Genomic DNA, 19,086 nt, shown 5'->3' on the forward strand with positions numbered 1-19,086 from the left:
GTGGGCATTAGAATGGAGGAAATTTGGGGTTCCCTATGAATTTTATCAGTCCCTAATTACATTAAATAACAAAATATGTATAATGTATAAACAAAGTGATATTTTAGAAAACATCGTTATTTCTGCACTAAAGGAAAGAAAGAGGTCCTTTTTTTTTTGTCGGTTGTGGGGCCTGAACTCGGGGCCTGGATGCTGTCCCTTAGCTCTTCAGCTCAAGGCTAGTGCTCTACCACTTGAGCCACAACACCACTTCTGGCTTTTTCTGCTTATGTGGTGCTGAGGAATCAAACCCAGAGCCTCATGCATGCAAGGCAAGCACTCTACCACCGAGCCACCTTCCCACCCCAGAAAGAGCTCCTTCTCCCAATGGAAGAGAAGAGGAAGCTCCCTGATTCCTGTGGCCTTCCAGCTTTCCTCCATCCTCCCCCACCTCAACAGGGAGGCAGCCTCTGCTATCCGAAGCTCATTAACTCCTCATCTGTTTTGTATAAGTTGCTCTGGCATCTGTTGGACTGTACTGAGTTAGGCCACACCCATCCCTCCCCTTTCCCCCTCCCCAGACTTCTTTTTGTTGTTGGGTCATTTACCAATTCTAACAATAAGTTCAATCGCTAGATGGTCCAAGTGGGGGTGTCACTGAAGAAAAACAAAAGAACCATAATCGGGGCAGTGTTTGGTGCTGGGAAATGGCAGAATCACAGAACTAGAACTTTTCTAGTTAATTATAATTTCCTATTCTTCAGGCTCCAAGGTGGTTTTGTTGTTTTTGTTTTTTTGTTTGTTTCTTTATGTGATGGTCATGATGCTTGGACTCAGGGTCTGGGCACTGTCTCTGAATTTTTTTGGCCAAGGGTAGCATTCTACCATTTAACCCACAGCCCAATTTCCAGCTTTTTGGTGATTAATTGGAGATAAGAATTCAGATTTTCCTGCCTCTGGGCTTTGAACTAGGATCTTCAGATCTCAGTCTTTTGAGTAGCTGGGATTACAGGAGTGACCCACCTGTACTAGCTAACTAAAGGTTTGTTTTTTATTTTTGATCTTCTTGGGGCTTGAACTCAGGGCCTGGGTGCCCTGACCCTGACCTCTTTTTGCTCAGGGCTAGTGCTCTACCACTTTGAGCAACAATGTGCCACTAATGGCTTTTTCTGAGTAGTTTATTAGGGATAAGAATTTCATGGACTTCTCTGTCTGGGCTGGTTTCCAACCATGATCCTCAGATCTCAGCCTCCTGAGTAGCTAGGATTACAGGTGTGAGCCACCAGTGCCCAGTTTGAAGGTTTTGCTTTTAATAGAACTACTTTTAGCACTGGTACTTTGGATCCCACCAAGACTTGAGACATTCCCTGCTGACCACCGGCTTCTCAAAGCCTTAGATGGGCAACTCTACCCTCACCACCTGGGGGAAACTGATTTCCTGTGTCCTGATTTCTTCCAGTCTGGAGAAAAAAGGTTTATGTCTGACTTGAGGCTGGAGATTGTAACCCTCAAACGTGATCGGACCATGTTATACTCTGGGCTGAAGTCTAGAAAGAGGGTACACTACACAGCTCGATGCATCTATCTTACTTTCATGGGTTTCTTTTACAAGAGCATTTTATTCTATTTTAGTTTAATCCAGTGATGGTGACAGAAGTGCTGACAATGTAATCGATACTGGGGGCTGTTTCTCTTGTTTTTCTTTCTCCCGTTTAAGTTGATAGAATCTAATCTTCCATAGTAGATGATTAGCTGTGTGGGCTAACTATTCTTTATCTCCTGTGTGCCTGTGGTACACTGTCTCACTTTTTTTTTTTTTTTTTTTTTTTTTACTGGAAGCCTGATTTGCATTTGATAAACAGTGGTTTAGATATGTGTGTGTGTGTGTGTGTGTGTGTGTGTGTGTGTGTGTGTGTGTGTGTGTGTGTGTGTGTGTGTGTGTGTGTGTGTGTGTGTGTGTGTGTGTGTGTGTGTTTAGAGGTAAGATCCATGCCCTGCCTTGTCCTGCCCTTTTCTTTTCTTTCTTTCTTTTGTTCGGTCATGGGGCTTGAACTCTGGGCTTGGGCGCTGTTCCTGCACTCTTTAGTTCAAGGCAAGTGCTCTACTGCTTGAGCCACAGCGCCACTTCCGGTTTTCTAGTGGTTTATTGGAGATAAGAGTCTCACGGACTTTCCTGCTCAGTCTGGCTTTGAACTGAGATCCTCAGAGCTCAGCCTTCTGAGTAGCTAGGATTACAGGCGTGAGCCACAGGTGTCCGGCTTGCCTGCCTTTTTCTTTTTAATACTATTAGGGTTTGAATTCAGGCTCTCCAGCATACTAGGCAGATACCTTATGACTGGAGCCACTTCTCTAGCCCTTTATTTTTTGTTTTAGTTTAACAGCGAGGATCTCAACTTTATGCCTTGGTACAGCCTCAGATCATGATCCTCCTACTTATACCTAACATGTACCTAGGGCCACAGGTACCCCTGTTGACACTACCACATCTCCTATGTTGTTGAGATGAGGCTAGCCTAGAATTGAGATCCTCTTGATCGCTCCTTCCCGAGTAGCTGAGATTACAGGCATAAGCCACCATCTCCCCCAGTTTAGGAAACACCTTTTGGTTTTCTGTGTGTTAGGCCTATGTGTGCTTTATTTGCTGTGGTCTCTGTAATTTGCAGGCCATCAGGACATATGCTCTTACTCCTCTGTGTCTGCTGTTAGCTGGGAGAGTTGACTCTATTCCCCCTCCACTCAGGCTTTTTGGATCAACTAAGCACTTTTCAGTTGGGCCCATAAATATTACCCCCCTCCTCTCCCTTACCGTGTCTCCACACAATTCCTCCATTCGGGTGCACATAAATCTCAGTGGAAGTGTTGTAAGGTAACTTATCGGAGAAGCCACATTTTGGAAGATGGAATCTCGGAGTCTTTATTACACAGTTAGCAGGCTGCAGACAGCCAGTGGTTACAAAGGCCTGCAGCCCACAAACACACTTAACACAGCTAGGAAACGGGCTGGATAGGAAAAAAGGACCAAAAACAATACCAACAAACCAATTCAGTGCCGATGGAACACGGAATTGGGATGTCATGATGACCAAAAACAAGCCAAGAGACACAGGACACAGGGCACGATCATGGAGACACATGGCATGGCATAATGGTGCCTGTGCTCATCCATGCCTAAATAGGGTCTGGCCAGAGGGCAGGGTCATAGGACACTTCCAATCCCAGGCACTGGACAGACAGGTTCAGTAACCTATCAGCCAAGTGCCTGCCCCTGCCTCCAGGGAACTAGGCATGCCCATGACTGGGAGTCAGGGGGCATTTCCTTCCCCCAGCATGAAGACAAGATGCTAGACCTTACCATCCACCATGTGGCCCATTTGGCTCCAGCCAGACCTGACCTCCCTACTTCAGAACCAATGCCAGAAGTACATGGCAGGTTTCTCGGCCCCTAGGTTCCAAACCAGGCCTTAGCTGTACATTAGAATCTTCTTAAAAACGATGCTGGTGTTAGGGCTTCACATATGGAGGGCCTGGCTCAGTGGTCTGGGGCAGGGCCTAGGCTTTAGTTCTGGTGGAAAGTTCCCAAGTGGTTCTCCTGTGCACCCCAGGGGTGCTAGCTGCCACAAAAAAATGCACGTGGCTTTGTTGAAAATAGCCTCCAATAAGGTGGAAGCCTGATAATGCTCTTTCCACACCTGCCTGGCTGTCAGTACCCACCTCTGTGGTCTAGGTCTATGGGTGTTCCTAGAAGCACTCTGTGCTGTTAGCCCCAGGCCTCCAGGGGCTGATGGGCCTGCCTCACCTTTGAGAATACCCTACTTTCAGTACCCAGGAGTGTTTCCTGGGTTGTTCTCATGCATGTTGGGGCCATGTGTCTGCCTTCTGCTGGAACTAGAAGTATACAGGATCCATGAGTGATGGGCAGTAGCTTCATGGACTTTCATAAAAGCATCCCTCCATTGGGCCTTGGTGGCTCATGCCTATAATCCTAGCTACTTAGGAGTCTGAGATCTGAGGATCACGATTCAAAGCCAGCCCCAACAAGAAAGTCCATGAACATGAGCCTCTTATCTCCAATAAACAACTCAGAAGTGGTAAGGACCGTTGTGGCTCAAAGTGGTAGAGTGATAGCCTTCAGCAATAGAAGCTCAGGGACAGCACCCAGGCCCTGAGTTCAAGGCCCAGGACCTACCAAAAAAAAAATCATCCTTCCATCCTTGCCCAGGTGGAGAGGAGGGGAGAAGCTGTTGCAATGATCAGTCATTTTCCAGGTGCCCAAACTACTGTTAACAATGGGAATATGTGAACCAAAGCAGTTTATTGTTTCAAAATGGGACTCCTATTTGAACAATTATGATCAGCTATGATCAGATTAGCACTGGAATACCTACTATTAAGATTCTAATCTATGAAGCGGAGAAGGGAAACTAGGAGTTATCTATTTGTAGTGAGGATGGGTGTATGGTTCCAGGTGCTCTTGATCCTGTTAAAGACCAGAAACCAGGAGGGTTGGTTGGGGATGGGGTAGATGGTGATAGATAAAGGAAGAAAGCTGAGTTCCCTGTCTCACCTGCAGGCTCATGACCCGGTTCTAAACCCATCACCCATTCTCTGAGCCTCAGTGTCTTCATGAGAAAACTAAAGATCACAATACTTACCTCAAAGGCTTGTGGCCAGGGAGTAAATCAGATAATGGATGTGAAAGTCTCTTGGCAAACTCCAAAGCACTCTATAATTATTAGCTCTGACTATCCATTTGAGAAACTGGCTTTCATAATGAGCAGTCCAATTACCCCGTGTTGGGGTGCTTGTCCGGAGGCCAACTTGGGACTGGATTGAGACTGGAGCAGACCCTGGGGTGCCTCAGATGGGTGTGCCATACCTGAAAGGGGGGAGGGGGTGAGAATCGCTCACCCTAGGCCACATCCTTATCCTTTCTCCTCTCAGTCATTGGGTTCAGAGAGATCTCTGTGCACAAGAAGTATGCCCAGAGTGTGGGAGGGAAGAAGGTGGGCCTGGGAGGTGAACTTGGGAAGGGCTTTGTTTTAAGATCTGCCATGAGTGAAGGCAGTGGGAGAATTGCTAGGAAAGAGGGAGAAAGGGACTTGACTGGAACACATTTGGAAGGTTCCATGTCCAAGAGGCTGGCCACAGACTTTGTCTGTGTTCCCTGCTTCATCTAACAAACTTTATCCAGCAGGCTTTGGAACTTCTCATTGGCTCATTTGCCCTTGCTTGTGAATTCCAGCTACATCAAAGAATCCTGCTGGGTCTGTTTAGCCAGGTCTTCACCATCCCATGTCTTGGGCTGTTCAATTGGTTCCTCATCCTCACCTACTTGCCCACCAGGGGATACCTGCTCACTCCATTGGTCCATTTGACAGGACCAATTTCTGGTCCACTTCACCAGAATTCCCCTTACCCTTGATGCCTCTTCCTCTTAGGAATTTTCCATCCACCAATCTCCACCTTGCTCCTGGCAGTCAGTATTTGAAATTGAGCCAGACCTCTCTGTCTTAGTCTCTGTCTCTCTTTGGTACCAGTCCTGGGGCTTGAACGCAGAGCCTGGGCTCTGTCCCTGAGCCTTTGTGGTCAAGGCTAGTGCTCTACCAGCTGAGCCACAGCTACATTTCTGGCTTTTCTGTCTGGGCTGGCTTCCGATCACAAGCCTCAGATCTCTCAGCCTCCTGAGTCACTAGAATTAGCCACCAGTGCCTGGCTCAATGTCATGGCTTCTACATTCACCAGGGTGAGCCTAGATAGTCTTGTGACTAGTGCTGATGAGTGATTACTCCTTGGCAGATGGATTCCCTAGGGGAGTGTCGGGAGACGCCTGGCTCCATGGCGTCTCAAAGGCTGTGGAAAGGGCTCAGGAGGCCTTGATGACAGTACACCCCGTGGTGCACTCAACCATTCAACCTATTACTGCCTCAAACAAACAACAAACACAATGAAAGAGCAGTACCAGAGCTTCTCCTGGACAAGGTTGAGACCTCTATCTGTTGGTAGAGATCACAGTGGTAGAGCCATTATTTTAACAACAATCCATTATTTTTATCAACAATTGATGAAATCCCCAGGCTCTCTGAGTACTTTCTGACACTGGGAGATGATCTTGGGGAGATGGGTTGTTCTAAGTACACGTTCCTGAATGGTTTGGGGGACCTGCCAAGCATTAGAGAAGCAGTCAATCCGCTCCCAGCTCAGATGACCTAGTTCCCCTTATTTGTTGATGACCTATTTCCCATTTCCCACTGACAGATCAAGTTACCCCGTTCCTTATTCACAATTGCCTGTTTGGTGCTGGTCCTGGGTAGGGGTTGACTCCTCTTTGGGTGCTGTCCCCGAGCTCTTTGGCCTCAAGGCGAGAGCTCTGCTACCAGATTTTTGGGGGTAGTTAACTGGAGATAAGATAATCATGGACTTTCCTGCCTGGGTTGGCTTTGAACGTGGATCTTCAGATCTCATGCCCGACATTTTAGCAATTTTTGTCCAGTTACCACCAGACCTCTCTCTCTCCTTAGTTGGTTTTAAGGTTTAGAGATGACTTGGGCAAGCCAACAGAGTTCAGCATCCTTACTTCTCCTGGAGCTAAATCCTCTCGTTGCTCCTCTGTGAGGTGCAGCAGGATAAGTGTCAGGCTCCTTGCGGGCCACTCATGCTAAGAGTCCTGTAAGTGGAAAATAACGGATGGACAACACTTTCCTAGTGTTGAGAAAAAAGTGAGCAGCAGGCTGGATACCCATGTGAACTTCCCAGGCCTCCAGGAAGAGGGGTCTTGCTCTCATTGGTCAGGTGGGACGAGTATGACATGGATAGGGGTAAATGATCTACCCAGGTGTGCACATTTAAATGGAAATGCTGGTGTTCAAAGCACCCAGTGGGCAACCTTGAGATCCATTGAGCAAGAACCCTCATCCACCCATTCACAATGGGCCTTGGGAACTGTGGGTTTTGGAATGCTGTGAGCTTCTCCTTAGGGTGGCCACTCAAAGAAACAACCTTTATATATGAGCTGACCTGCTTTCTAGAGAAATGCAAAGTAAGTGGAGAGCTGAGACTCTTGAATCCCTGATCACATTAGCCTGTTGTTATGGCTGCATTAATCTAAGTGGCTAATGAGCAAAGTGGGTCAATCCAGTGTTAGTGCACCACCAGGGCTGGCTTGCAGGGTTCTGGAGGAGGTGTCCTAACAAGGAGTGCTCCCTCAGGTTTGGGGGTGGGGAGCACATCCCCAAGGGAGCTGGCTTACTCTCAGGAATTGTCCTTTCTGGCTGGTGTGATACATGGTTTATAGCATCATTTCTTTAAGTTATTGCTCTCTGAATTAGACTGCTTGAAGTTGGAATTTTACAATGGTCTGCTGAAAAGTATTTGGTTTAAAAAAAAGTGCAAATCATCTTCTCTTTCATTCCCATGCCCCAGGAAGAGTCAGTCAGAAATCTCTAACCCTTAGCTAACAGATAATTTTAAATCTGTAACCAAAATAGAGCATGCTGTTGGTTAACACTTTTTGTTTTCCTCTTGGTGCTGGTCCTGGGGCTCAAACTCAGGGCTTGAGTCTTATCTCTGAGCTTTTATACTCAAGGCTAGTGCTCTACCACTTGAGCCATGATTCCACTTCTCTCTTTTTGGTGGTTAATTGGAGCTAAGATTCTAATGGCCTTTCCTGCTAGACTGGCTTTGAATCTCGATGCTCAGATCTCAGCTTCTTGAGTAGCTAGGATTATAGGCATGAGCCCACTGGTACCTGGCTGTTTAATACTTTTTTCCTTCTTCTTGTACTAAGGGCTATGAGCTTGATCCACTTGCTTGCTAGGCTAGAGCTCTACCACCAGTTGAGTCATGCATTCAGCCTAGCCTTCTGCTGATTATGTGGAGGTGGAGTTTTGAGTACTTTTCTGCTTGGGCTGGCTTCCTACTTAGTCCTTTATATTGCAGCCTCGTGAATAGCTAGAATGACAGGTATAAGCCACTGACATCTGTGATACATTTCTTTTGATATAGATACGCTGGTGTTGACACGTATGTTGTAATTATGTCTTTACCTTGTGTCATGAAGTGTGTATTGAACAATTTCATGACAGTGATAGAATAACAGTAGCTGATATTATCAAGTAATTATCAGTCATAGTAAACACAGTTAACATATTATGGCTATTCATGACTTTAATCCTCTTTTCACTTCCCCAAGGTAGGCATTGTTAGCTCTGTTTTCCCAGCTGAGGAAAAGAGGCCTAAAAAAGTAAAATAAGTCATTCTAACATACAACACAGTTTGTAAGTAGCAGGGCCAGGAGCTGAATCTCTTGTAACTGCTAAGATAAACTGTTATCCTAAAGTATTTCAGGCCTACAGTTATTTAATTCTCCTAACAACTGAATGGGTAGTATTAAGATACTAAGACACAGAGGGGTTGAGTCCCTTGACTTCTGGTCACACAGCTAATGAGTAGTGGTAGAGAAGGACTTTAAAGCCCAACCTCGTCACACTGAAGCTTGTGCTATTGTCCTGTATATGTTGGGGCTTATCAGTCAATGAGACAATTCATCCATTTTGGACAGTACTGGGACTTAAACACAGGGCTTGGGCTCTTTCCTTTCACTTTCCACTGAAGTCTGGTGCTATACCATTTAAGCCATACCTCCATTTCAGATTTTGGGTGGTTACTTGAAAATAAAAGTTTTATGGACTTTCTTGCCCAGGCTGGCTTCAAACTACAATCCTCAAATCTCAGCCTCCTGAGTAGCGAGGATTATAGGCGTGAGCCACTGGTGCCCAGATATTATTTACATTGTGTGGGCATGTGCCGTTGGTGGTAGGCATTTAGAGAGGTGGGGCCTGTAAGGAAGATAGCTATGCCCTGATGGAGCTTTCCCAGAGTCCTTTGCACACATAGATGGAGGTCTGTTGTCACCAGAGCACCACCACCCCACATCACTTTCTCTGCATCCTTCAGTTCTCCATCTGCTGGCGTAGTGGAGTTTTATTCTATGGGCATTTTCTGTTAGTCCTGCTGCTCCCCAGTGTGAGCCGTCTTCCCTACGCAATCATCCTGATTCTTTTTCTCAAGCCCTTACTCCTGTCTCCCATCTCCCAGCCTCTACCATGCTGTTTCTCCTCCCCACAGAGCCTTTTCCTCCAGACATGAAAAATAGAATAGCAGCAGCCAGACTTCTAAGTCCCAGGTCCAAGACTCTGTCTACTCAGCTTTGTTGCAAACATTGCGTACTTCTATAACAATGTACTTCAGAACCAAGAATAATTGCAGCTATATCCCTGTGCATTTTGAATGAGTATCTCACCTCATTGATTCATGTCGTCAGCATGCCCTGTCTAGTGTATGTCTAACTGCTTTTGTTTAACATGGTGACTGATGTCTTACAAGTTCATGTGTATGCCTGAGTGAGGGTGTGTGCATGTGTGTGCATGCAAGCATGTGTGAGTGCACATGTGCGCACTGGTACTGGGGCTTGAAGTCAGGGCCTTGCTGTTTTGCTTGTCTTTGTTGCTCAAGGCTGATGTGCTATCACTTAATCCAGGCTTCCACTTCTAAATTAATCCTGGTTAATTGGAGCTAAAAAGAGTCTCATGGGATTTTCGTAGCTGGGCTGGCTTTGAATGGACAGCCTCAGATCTCAGCCTCTTGAGTAGTCTAATATTACAGGTGTGAACCACCAATGTTGGGCTCGGCTTTTGGTGTGTAGGCGTCAGATGTTTGGGACAATCTAAAAGCTGGGCACTTTGAGTTAAAAAAGGGAGCGTGTCTCCCTCCACCCCCCTTCCCAGAGGAATCTTAAGAGAAATGCCCATCTTGCAAGGAAGTGCTGCATTTACATTTACATTTACATTTTAGGTAGTGGTGTCTGCCCTCAAGACCCCGGGTAGAACATGAATGTAGCTTTCAGCTCTGCAATCTTGTTGACATTTTTCGTTGCTTCTCCTTTCTCCCTTCCTTCCTTCCTTCCTTCCTTCCTTCCTTCCTTCCTTCCTTCCTTCCTTCCTTCCTTCCTTCCTTCCTTCCTTCCTTCCCTCCCTCCCTCCTTCCGACATGGGGCTTGAACTCAGCGGTTGGGCTCTGGCCTTTTTCACTCCAGGCTGGTGCTCTGCCACTTGGAGCCACAGGGCCACACTTCCTTTGCTGACGTTTTTGTGGTAGCAGTCTTAGACCGTGGCCGCACACTGCACATTGCGCTCCCCGTCTGTGCGCCAGGCTCCCTCTCTGCCCCTCAGGGCCAGGCCCTCCTGCCTCCTCCGACTCTCACAAGCCTTTTTATTCCTGCCTCTCTTTCCAGGGAGCTGATGCCCAGGACCCTGGACGGGCAGATCACCATGGAGAAGACGCCCAGCTACTTCGTGACGCGGGAGGCGCCCGCGCGCATCTCGGCCATGTCCAAGGACACGAAGCTGATCGTGGTGGTGCGCGACCCGGTGACCAGGGCCATCTCCGACTACACGCAGACGCTGTCCAAGCGGCCCGACATCCCCAGCTTCGAGAGCCTGACGTTCCGCAACCGCAGCGCGGGGCTCATCGACACGTCGTGGAGCGCCATCCAGATCGGCATCTACGCCAAGCACCTGGAGCACTGGCTGCGCCACTTCCCGCTCGGCCAGATGCTCTTCGTGAGCGGCGAGCGCCTCATCCGCGACCCGGCGGGCGAGCTGGGCCGCGTGCAGGACTTCCTGGGCCTCAAGCGCATCATCACCGACAAGCATTTCTACTTCAACAAGACCAAGGGCTTCCCCTGCCTCAAGAAGGCCGAGGGCAGCAGCAAGCCGCACTGCCTGGGCAAGACCAAAGGCAGGACCCACCCCGACATCGACCCCGGCGTGGTGCAGAGGCTGCGTGACTTCTACCGGCCCTTCAACCTCAAGTTCTACCAGATGACCGGCCAGGACTTTGGCTGGGATTGAAACGGACCCAGCTTGCGTCATTTCCCCACCCCCACGTGGCTTATCTATTGAGAGAGATATTATATGTATGTAAAATGTACAGAAATCTATTTTATAATAATTTATTTTTTAATTCATGAGCAATTAATTCACTAAGCTGCCTAGCCACGCTCTGTACGAAGAGAGAGATTAGCTTCATCTTGGGTTCACATTCCAAAGTGTTGAATGCGGAGACTTAGTTCTATTTCCTCACAATTGATGGTGCTTCGGTCGTGTCTCCTCCTCTCCCCGAGCCCCCCCCCCTCCCTTTTCCCCCCCACGATATTTAAAAAAAAAAAAAAGAAGAAAAGCACAATTTTTGTTGTTACGGGTATTCAAACTTCGGCCGCCCCTGTTGTGGTGGTTGATCGTGATCCCCTTGTGTCTTGGGTCTCTCTGATTTCCATCTCTCTTTCTTGCCTGTGTCCCTCTGTAGGTATGCCCTGAGCGTCCCCCCCACCCTCCACCTCCAGTGCTGATTCAGAAGCATTTTTATTCATGTGGTGCCATTTCTGACAAGTTAGATTACAACCCACCAGCAGGCATGTCCTGTCTCCTCCCTTGCCCCTTCTCTGCCCCTTAGCCAATCACCTCCTTCATGGGGACATTGAATGACAGGGTCCATTTACTTTAGCTTTGACCATGAAGGATGGCCCTGCATCTCCTCTGCACTATGCCTTCCTTGGTCCATTACCCAGCTCCAAGAGGATGCAAATGTTAGTCCCTCCTCCTTCCCAGTCACACCTATGAGATGGCCTGGGTGCTCCTTTAGGAAAAAAAAAATCTGTGCTCATTTGCATGAGCGTGCCCTATGCTCCTTTCTCCCAGCAGGTAGTTCAGCTGTGACACACCAAAGAACCCCAAAAGCTAACAAAGTCACCCTCTCAAACCCCGGAAAACTGGATGTAGACACCCAAAGGGATCAGGGGCACACTTTGCCATGGGCATGGACATCTACCTATCAAGATGTTAGTAGGCATGGAGCCAGCCAGTGTGAGACAAAAGGCTCATTGCTTCAGTAGACAGAAAAAAAAAGACTCAGAAATGCCAGGCTGCCTGGTCATAGGTATGGGATTCCTGGCACCCCAGCTCGATGTCTCTTTGGAACTCTTAGCTCATCCCAGGATGACAAGATGGTTTCCAACAGCACGAACCAAGGGTGGTTCTTCTACAGCCAGATTGGGAAAGCCAGCCCAGTGTTGCCTGCAGGTCCTTGAGCCAGGTCCTGGCAGGAGTGTTGCTGGCGTTGTTACTGCTGTGCAGGTGGGGCTCTGCTCATGTCTCTGTGTTCAGAGTGCACTTGGGGGTCATTTATAATAACTAGGTATAGTGGCACTTGGCTAACTCTATGGCGATATCACATAATGACATATTCTGTTAATCCGCCACTTCCTGCAACCAGAATGCTTCTCCCACACAAGGATTGGCATTTAAATGATACTTTCATGAAGGAAGACCTGGGAAGGCACACAGATTGTCAAAAGTGAGGGTGTTGTGATATTTACAAAGGGTTCTTTGTGTATGTTTTCTGGGAGAACTTGCCCATAGGGGTAAGACAAATTGTATGACACCAAGAGAGGTCATTTCTCCAAAGAAATTGATCAGAGGTCACTGGTCTACAGGCAATATTGATGATATGGTTAGTGTTTGTCTGCATGGTTTAGATCAGGTGTAGCCAGCTTGTGCTTAGCAGCAAAAGCATTACTGACCAGGTGGGCAGAGGCTCTGCGTATACCTTAGATGTCTGATTCTTCTTCATAGTCTCTGCAAGTTCCCACAACACAGTGTATTTGTATTTCTGCACTTGGATGGCTTAGGTGTGAAATACTCTCATATAAAAGGTGCTAATCGCGTGGGGACTTCTCCATTTGGAAGGTTCATTTGAAATGGACGCCGGAGCCCCTCTTTTCAGTTACTGTCTATCCGTGCAAGAAATAAATGGCAACTATCCAAGACCCTAACCTAGGCCTGCTCTGCTCTCACCACCAGATCTGAACCAGGGTGCATTATTACTTCAGAGAGTTCAGGTAGAAGCTTAGAACTGAACCTTCAGGTTCTTGTCCTCTTTCCAAGCTGGACAATTTCCGATCACTATTCCCTGTGCTTAAACCAAACTGACATAGGAAATGCAGAGATAGGAGGATGATCTCTTAGTCACAAACACTGAAGTAGAACAAAATTCTTTTTTTTTTTTCCTTTCTCTTTTTTGCTGGTCCTGGGGCTTGAACTCAGGGGCCTGTGTGCTGTCTCAGCTTTTTCGCTCAAGGCTGGAGGCTATCTGTTACTTGACCCCACAGCTCCACTTCTGGCTTTTCAGTGGTTAATTGGTGGTAAGAGGCTCACAGACATTTCCTGCTAGGTCTGGTTTGGGACCACCATCCTCACATCTCAGCCTCCTGAGAGCTAGGATTATCAGTGTGAGCCACCAGTCCCCAGTTCAAAATTCTATTGTGAGTTCAAGCCCTTGAATCCAAACCAATGTTTGGATTAATAGTATATAATTAGTACTGATAATAGTACTGATGGAACAAGGAAAGTTTTTCCATGTAAGACAAACCCTGTGGGTTTCAGATGGCTTCTAGTTCCCACCTGGTCCCCTTTAGCATCTTCCCCAGGTTTATACTTCATCGTGTGGTGGTAATCAGTATCTTCCTCTTGCGCAAGTTAAGCAATGTGGAAAAATTAAGCCTGGGTTCTTTGACTATTGCAGTCATCTGCAGGGGTGATGAACTTCATTCTTAGCAGCTAGAAGACAAATATTATTTCATGTTTTGGCAGTTTGGTTCAATACAAGCTTTAGGTTCCCTTCTAGTTTGTAGTAAGATCCTGGTTGTCACTCACTAAAGTATGTTGTTCCTCAGTTTTAGTTAACAAGAACATTAGAGTTTTTAGGTCTTCTTCTGGATGGAATGTTTTCTTTGAGGTGTTGGTGTATGATGATCTGTGAACTTAACGATTGGTGCCTGGAAAAGGAAATTTAGGTATGGGAGCTGTGGGAGTCAACTCCTGATTTGGATGACATCAGAAGAGAGATGGTCTTTTCTGAGTCATTTTTAGTGACAGATACCTTTTAGGCTTTAGGAGAAATGCAGGTCCTGCCGATTATACCAGAGTACTCAGATAAGAAAGGAAACGAAGGATCTCATAAGTCAGAGACCCCATAGGAAGTATCTAATGACACATCGATGTGATTTCCCTTTTTCAATTGTTTCAGGAAGAATGGTTAATAAAGTCTAACTGTGTGGTTAGTTTCTGTTTTGCTTTTGTAACATTAATTTATGACTGAGTTTCGTTCAGATCAGTACTCTACAATACTGTGCAAACCCTAGCCGTATGTGTTCAATAACCTGGATGTTAGAATAGCCAAGATGTACAAAAATAAATAAAATGAGTATTTTGTCCTATGTATAACACAAATTAATTTTACACAGAGAAAGATGTTTATAGGAAAATGGAAATTCTCGTAATTCATACTATTTCTTTGTATGAACAAATAAAATATATTTTACCAACACGTGGGCACTTTGTGTGTTTTAGTGTGTGTTATAGGTAGAAAAGGTAGCAGTGTTCTTAGTACATGGCTCATCACATGTGCACAAGTAACTCATGTAGGTTGAGTTTTTAGATTTTACAGGGTCTGATGCAAAGGTTTATGAATCTACATGTAAAGGTCTATGAATCCACATGTATTTGGGACACACCTTTTTGGTACATTCTCTAGTGGCAAAATAGATGCTTACCCCCAACCCTCTAAATTGTATCTATTTATTCCATATGGTGCCAGAATACTGAAGTTACTGTCCCCAAGGGTTACAGAGCTCCCCACTTTGGCTACCATGTCACACAACAGGTGTGCTCTGAGCAAGACCTGTGGCTGGATAGATTCACACAATAACATCCTTCTCAGGTTTACAGGGCCTTATCTGTTAGGGAAAGAGAAAAGCTGGACCCAAACCACTTGTAGTCTTGTTTTAAAAATGCATTTATTGGCTGGGAATGTGGCTTAGTAGTAGAGTGCTTGCCTAGCGTGCATGAAATCCCTGGGTTTGATTGCTCAGCGCCACATACACAGAAAAAGCCAGAAGTGGCACTATGGCTCAAGTGGTAGAGTGCCAGCCTTGAGCACAGAGAGGCTCAGGGACAGCACCCAGACCCTGAGTTCAAGCCCCAGGACTGGCAAAAAAAAAAAAAGTTTATTGTTACTGTAAAGGTTATGGTTATGTAAAACAGGCAATGAGTATATTTCTTTTTGAACAATGTTACCCCTATCCTCACTCTCCCAGTTTTTCCCTCCTGTTCCCACCCACAAGTTGTCTAGTTCATTTTCAACATAGTGTCCAGTGAGTTCCACTGCTGCATTGGTTCAGCCTTTGTTCTATCCCTTACCCTCCCAAAGACAGATAAACAAATCAACAAGACAAAAGGAAATGAAAACAAGAACAGCAACAAAAACAAAACCCTCTTGTTTCCATTTCCTGGAGTTAATTTCATTAATATTATTTTATATGGTCCGACACACATAGCTATTGTGATTATGTGGTTCTCTCCTAAGAATGTTTTTTTAGCCAAGGTATGGAATCAACTCAGATGTCCCTCAGTGGATGAATGATCAGGAAAACAGTGGAATTCTACTCATTCATCAGAAAGAATGACATTGTAAGGAAATAGACTTGGGAAAAAATTGTATTAAGCAAAGTAAGCCAGTCCCAGAGAAACAGGTTGCATGGTTTTCCTCATTTGTGCCTATAAATCTACAAGCAAACCCACTGGATGGTAAAAGGGGAAAAAATGCACTGGGACATGATAACTTATTCAGGTGTCCAGGTATTCACACATTGCTACAGCCTTTCTGTTACTGTTTGCTACTTTAAACACTGAGATCACTCTTACTCAAGTGAAGTTTAAAAGAAATAACAATTTCCAGTGGAAAAACCATGGTATTCACAAAAGCAAAAGCACTGAGAAAAAGGAATGTTGCTACCTTCCAGCTAGATGAAATCCTCAAAGCCCTATCAATTTTGCCTTAGGCTCCTCCTCCTGGTAGTCTTTAGGCAGAGAGAGCTCTTTATCTTGTGTGAAAGGTGAAGAAATGCAGAGGAATGAATGGCCTTTCTGGTTTTAGATAGTGTTGAGCTGGTATACACATTAAACACAGGTAAAATCTTTCCCAATGTCACACTTCGCCTTACCTCTTCACAGTGAGAGACATTATGACTCCCATCTCACAGAGAGAACCCCTCGGCCAAAAGCACAGATCTGGAAGTTGGGCTGGTATCGGAGGAAGAAGAAAGTTGTTAAGAATTGGCTTCAAGGCTGAGCGCCGGTGGCTCATGCCTATAATCCTAGCTACTCGGGAGGCTGGCTTCTGAGGATTGTAGTTCACAGCCAGTCTGCGCAGGAAAGTCTGTGAGACTCTTATGTCCAATTAACCACTAGAAAACTGGAAGTGGAGCTGTGGCTCAAAGTGGTAGAGCACTAGTCTTGAGCAAGAGAACTTAGGGACAGAGCCCAGGCTACAAGTTCAAGCCCCAGGATGGACAAAAACAACAAAAAAATGGCTTCAAAATCCAACCTTTTATTGAATGGTACCTTCAAATCTAGGATACTATGAGGGGCTGTGAGCATGGCTGACTCATCAATTTTCATGAATTCCATGGAGTGTAATAGAATGGGTCTAAAATATATGGATTAACCTGATGTTATGTTTTATGTTACCTGCTTGAAAGTATCCTGTGACCTGGAAAGGCCTTAGTTCTGAAGCTTAAACAGCTCAGGCCAAATGTGGGGTGAACACTGAAATCTGACATGTAAAATGCAAATCTAAAACTTCAGAGCACAGCTAGATTACCATAGCTAGAATGCTTCATCAGACCTCATGTAACTCGGGCTAGTCAAAAGCACATTGGAAATAACACATGGCTATACCTAGATGATAAGGAACATAGGAGTCATTAATAAATATTCCCTTGTTTAGATCTGGGTTTTTGACCCCATGATATCTCATTATGTACCTGAAAATATTCCTATATCTGAATGTTTCCCAAATCTGGGACTCACTTCTGGTCCCAAGCATTTCAGACAAGAGACGTTCTACCGGTATTACAAAAGCATCTCACAGCTATCCTAATGGACAGCCAAGGTGGACAGTCATTGGTTGGCAGTGGTTCTCAAAGTTGGGCTCCTGGACCATGCCAACATCATATGCAGGCTCATGGCCCTCCTCAGATCACTGGTGTGGCTCAAACAGTAGAACACCAGCCTCAAGCAAAAATGCTAAGGAACAGTGTCTAAGCCTTGAGTTCAAATTCCAGTACAGAAACAGAGAAGGAAGACAGACAGACAGACAGGTAAGAAATACAGGGTTTTATAGTCTCTATGTGATTTTGTTTTCAATCAAATTTGAGAACCACTGTAATAGAACATATACAGGTTTTAAGCTACAGACTTAAGATTCTTTTTTACTTTTCTTTTTAATATCAGTAGTGGGACTTGAACTCAGGGCCTTGTGCTCTTACTCAGCTTTCTTGTACCTAGCTGGTGCATCATTGTTGAACTACACCTCCAGTATAGCTTTTTGCCAGTTAATTGGAGGTAGAGTCTCTAGGACTCTTTTCTTCAAACTTGGACCTTCTAGGTCTCAGCCTCCTGAGCAACCAGGATTTTTCAAATATGTTTTCCTCATTTCCCACTTTGCGCACATGTGCACGTGCGTGCGCGCGCACACACACAGAGTTAATCATTAGACAGTCACCTCTTATAACTCTGGATCACGTACAAGGCAAACCTTTGCAGCACTAACATGCTGGACCTACTTTTCCCCCTGTTCACCCGTGAGGGCATCTCCACAGGATGCCAGGAATCATGTGTTCCCTAAACAGCAATGGAAATGGAGCCAGAAACTTACAAGGAAATCTTGAAAGAAAGTAAAAAAAAATCTACTCAGTCCTCATTTAGTCTTATCCTCCAGAGTTACTCTTCTATGCTCAATAATTCTACCCCAAATCCACCAACTGGCCATCCAAGCAGACTCTCCCAGGCCATCTCTGACTGCAGCAAGTCATCTAAATCAGCTTCTGCTTTAGCAGAGAGAGCGCCCAGCCCTACCTCTCAGTGCTTTACCACACAGGTGGTTGTATATAATGAGACACAGAGGTTCCAGCTTTAGAGCAAACGTTTTAAGTGGCCCCAAGAATCTCATACTTACCTCTTCAATGAAGGAATGAGGAGTTTAGATTAAATCTTGGGAACAAAAAGTTAAGAGTTAATTTCAAATGGGGAAATGAGGTAATACTTTAAAAGCTATTTTTAAATGAGGACATGAGACTTCTTACAGTTTTTATCTGGTTAAGAAATAATAAGGGGACTGGTACTGGTAGCTCATGCCTGTAATCCTAGCATCTCAGGATGCTGAGAGAGGAGAATCACAGTTCAAAGATAGCTGGGCAGGAAAGTCTGGGAGACTCTTATCTACAGTTAACCAGCAAAAAGCTAGAAGTGTCAGCCAGAAGGCAGTGTCAGCCTTAAGCAAATAATGCTCAAAGACAGTTCCCAGGCCCGAAATTCAAGCCCTAATCCCTGCACACATGCACACACACACACACACACACACACACACACACACACACACACACACACACACACACACACACACACACTAGGCAGATAAATAAGGATGAAACAATGAAGACTTTGGGTTTTGAAAAGGGGAATCTTTATGCTCCATCTGGGATGACTACAGGTGAGAAGCGTACATATGAAGAGAGAAGAAGGTCTAGGATGTGTGTTGGTCACTGTTAGAGGGCTTGCTTAGCATGCACAAGGCCCTGGGTTCCATTTCCATTCCTTATAAAAGAAAGCGTGAATGAACAAACGAAAGAAGGAAAGAACTGAAAAAGAACGCAAAATATGACTTCCATGGGAAGAGGAAAATAACGAGAGGATTTGAAGTCTCTTGAAATGTACTCCAGAGATAGGCAGGCATGTAGGGAGACTGACATCTACAGAAGGAAAGGGATGAGGAGAGAAAGTTGGTTTGGAGTGGGTTCTCTGGGGATCAGGAGGGAGGTCAGGACTGAGGTGGTGGGGGAGAAGGTAGCTTTCCTGCAGTGGAATGAGCAGTGCTCACACCTATGTATCAGTTTCCTGTGGCTGCTATAACAAAGTGCCCCCAAAGAGTGGCTTA

General features: G+C 45.6%; 1 protein-coding gene across 1 annotated transcript in view; it reads left to right on the forward strand.

Moving 5' to 3' along the window:
* The window catches only part of Hs3st3b1 (heparan sulfate-glucosamine 3-sulfotransferase 3B1), a 43,919-nt gene extending 29,501 nt beyond the window's left edge, over positions 1–14,418 (forward strand). Inside the window, exon 2 of the mRNA XM_070001407.1 lies at positions 10,268–14,418. Coding sequence (XP_069857508.1) covers positions 10,268–10,886 — 619 coding nt within the window. The 3' untranslated portion in view covers positions 10,887–14,418. The remainder of the gene's footprint in view (positions 1–10,267) is intronic.
* The last annotated feature ends 4,668 nt before the right edge of the window (positions 14,419–19,086 follow it).

Source organism: Dipodomys merriami, unplaced genomic scaffold (genome assembly GCF_024711535.1).
Source record: "Dipodomys merriami isolate MVZ:Mamm:240054 unplaced genomic scaffold, mDipMer1.0.p SCAF_59, whole genome shotgun sequence".
Classification (NCBI taxonomy): Eukaryota; Metazoa; Chordata; class Mammalia; order Rodentia; family Heteromyidae; genus Dipodomys; species Dipodomys merriami.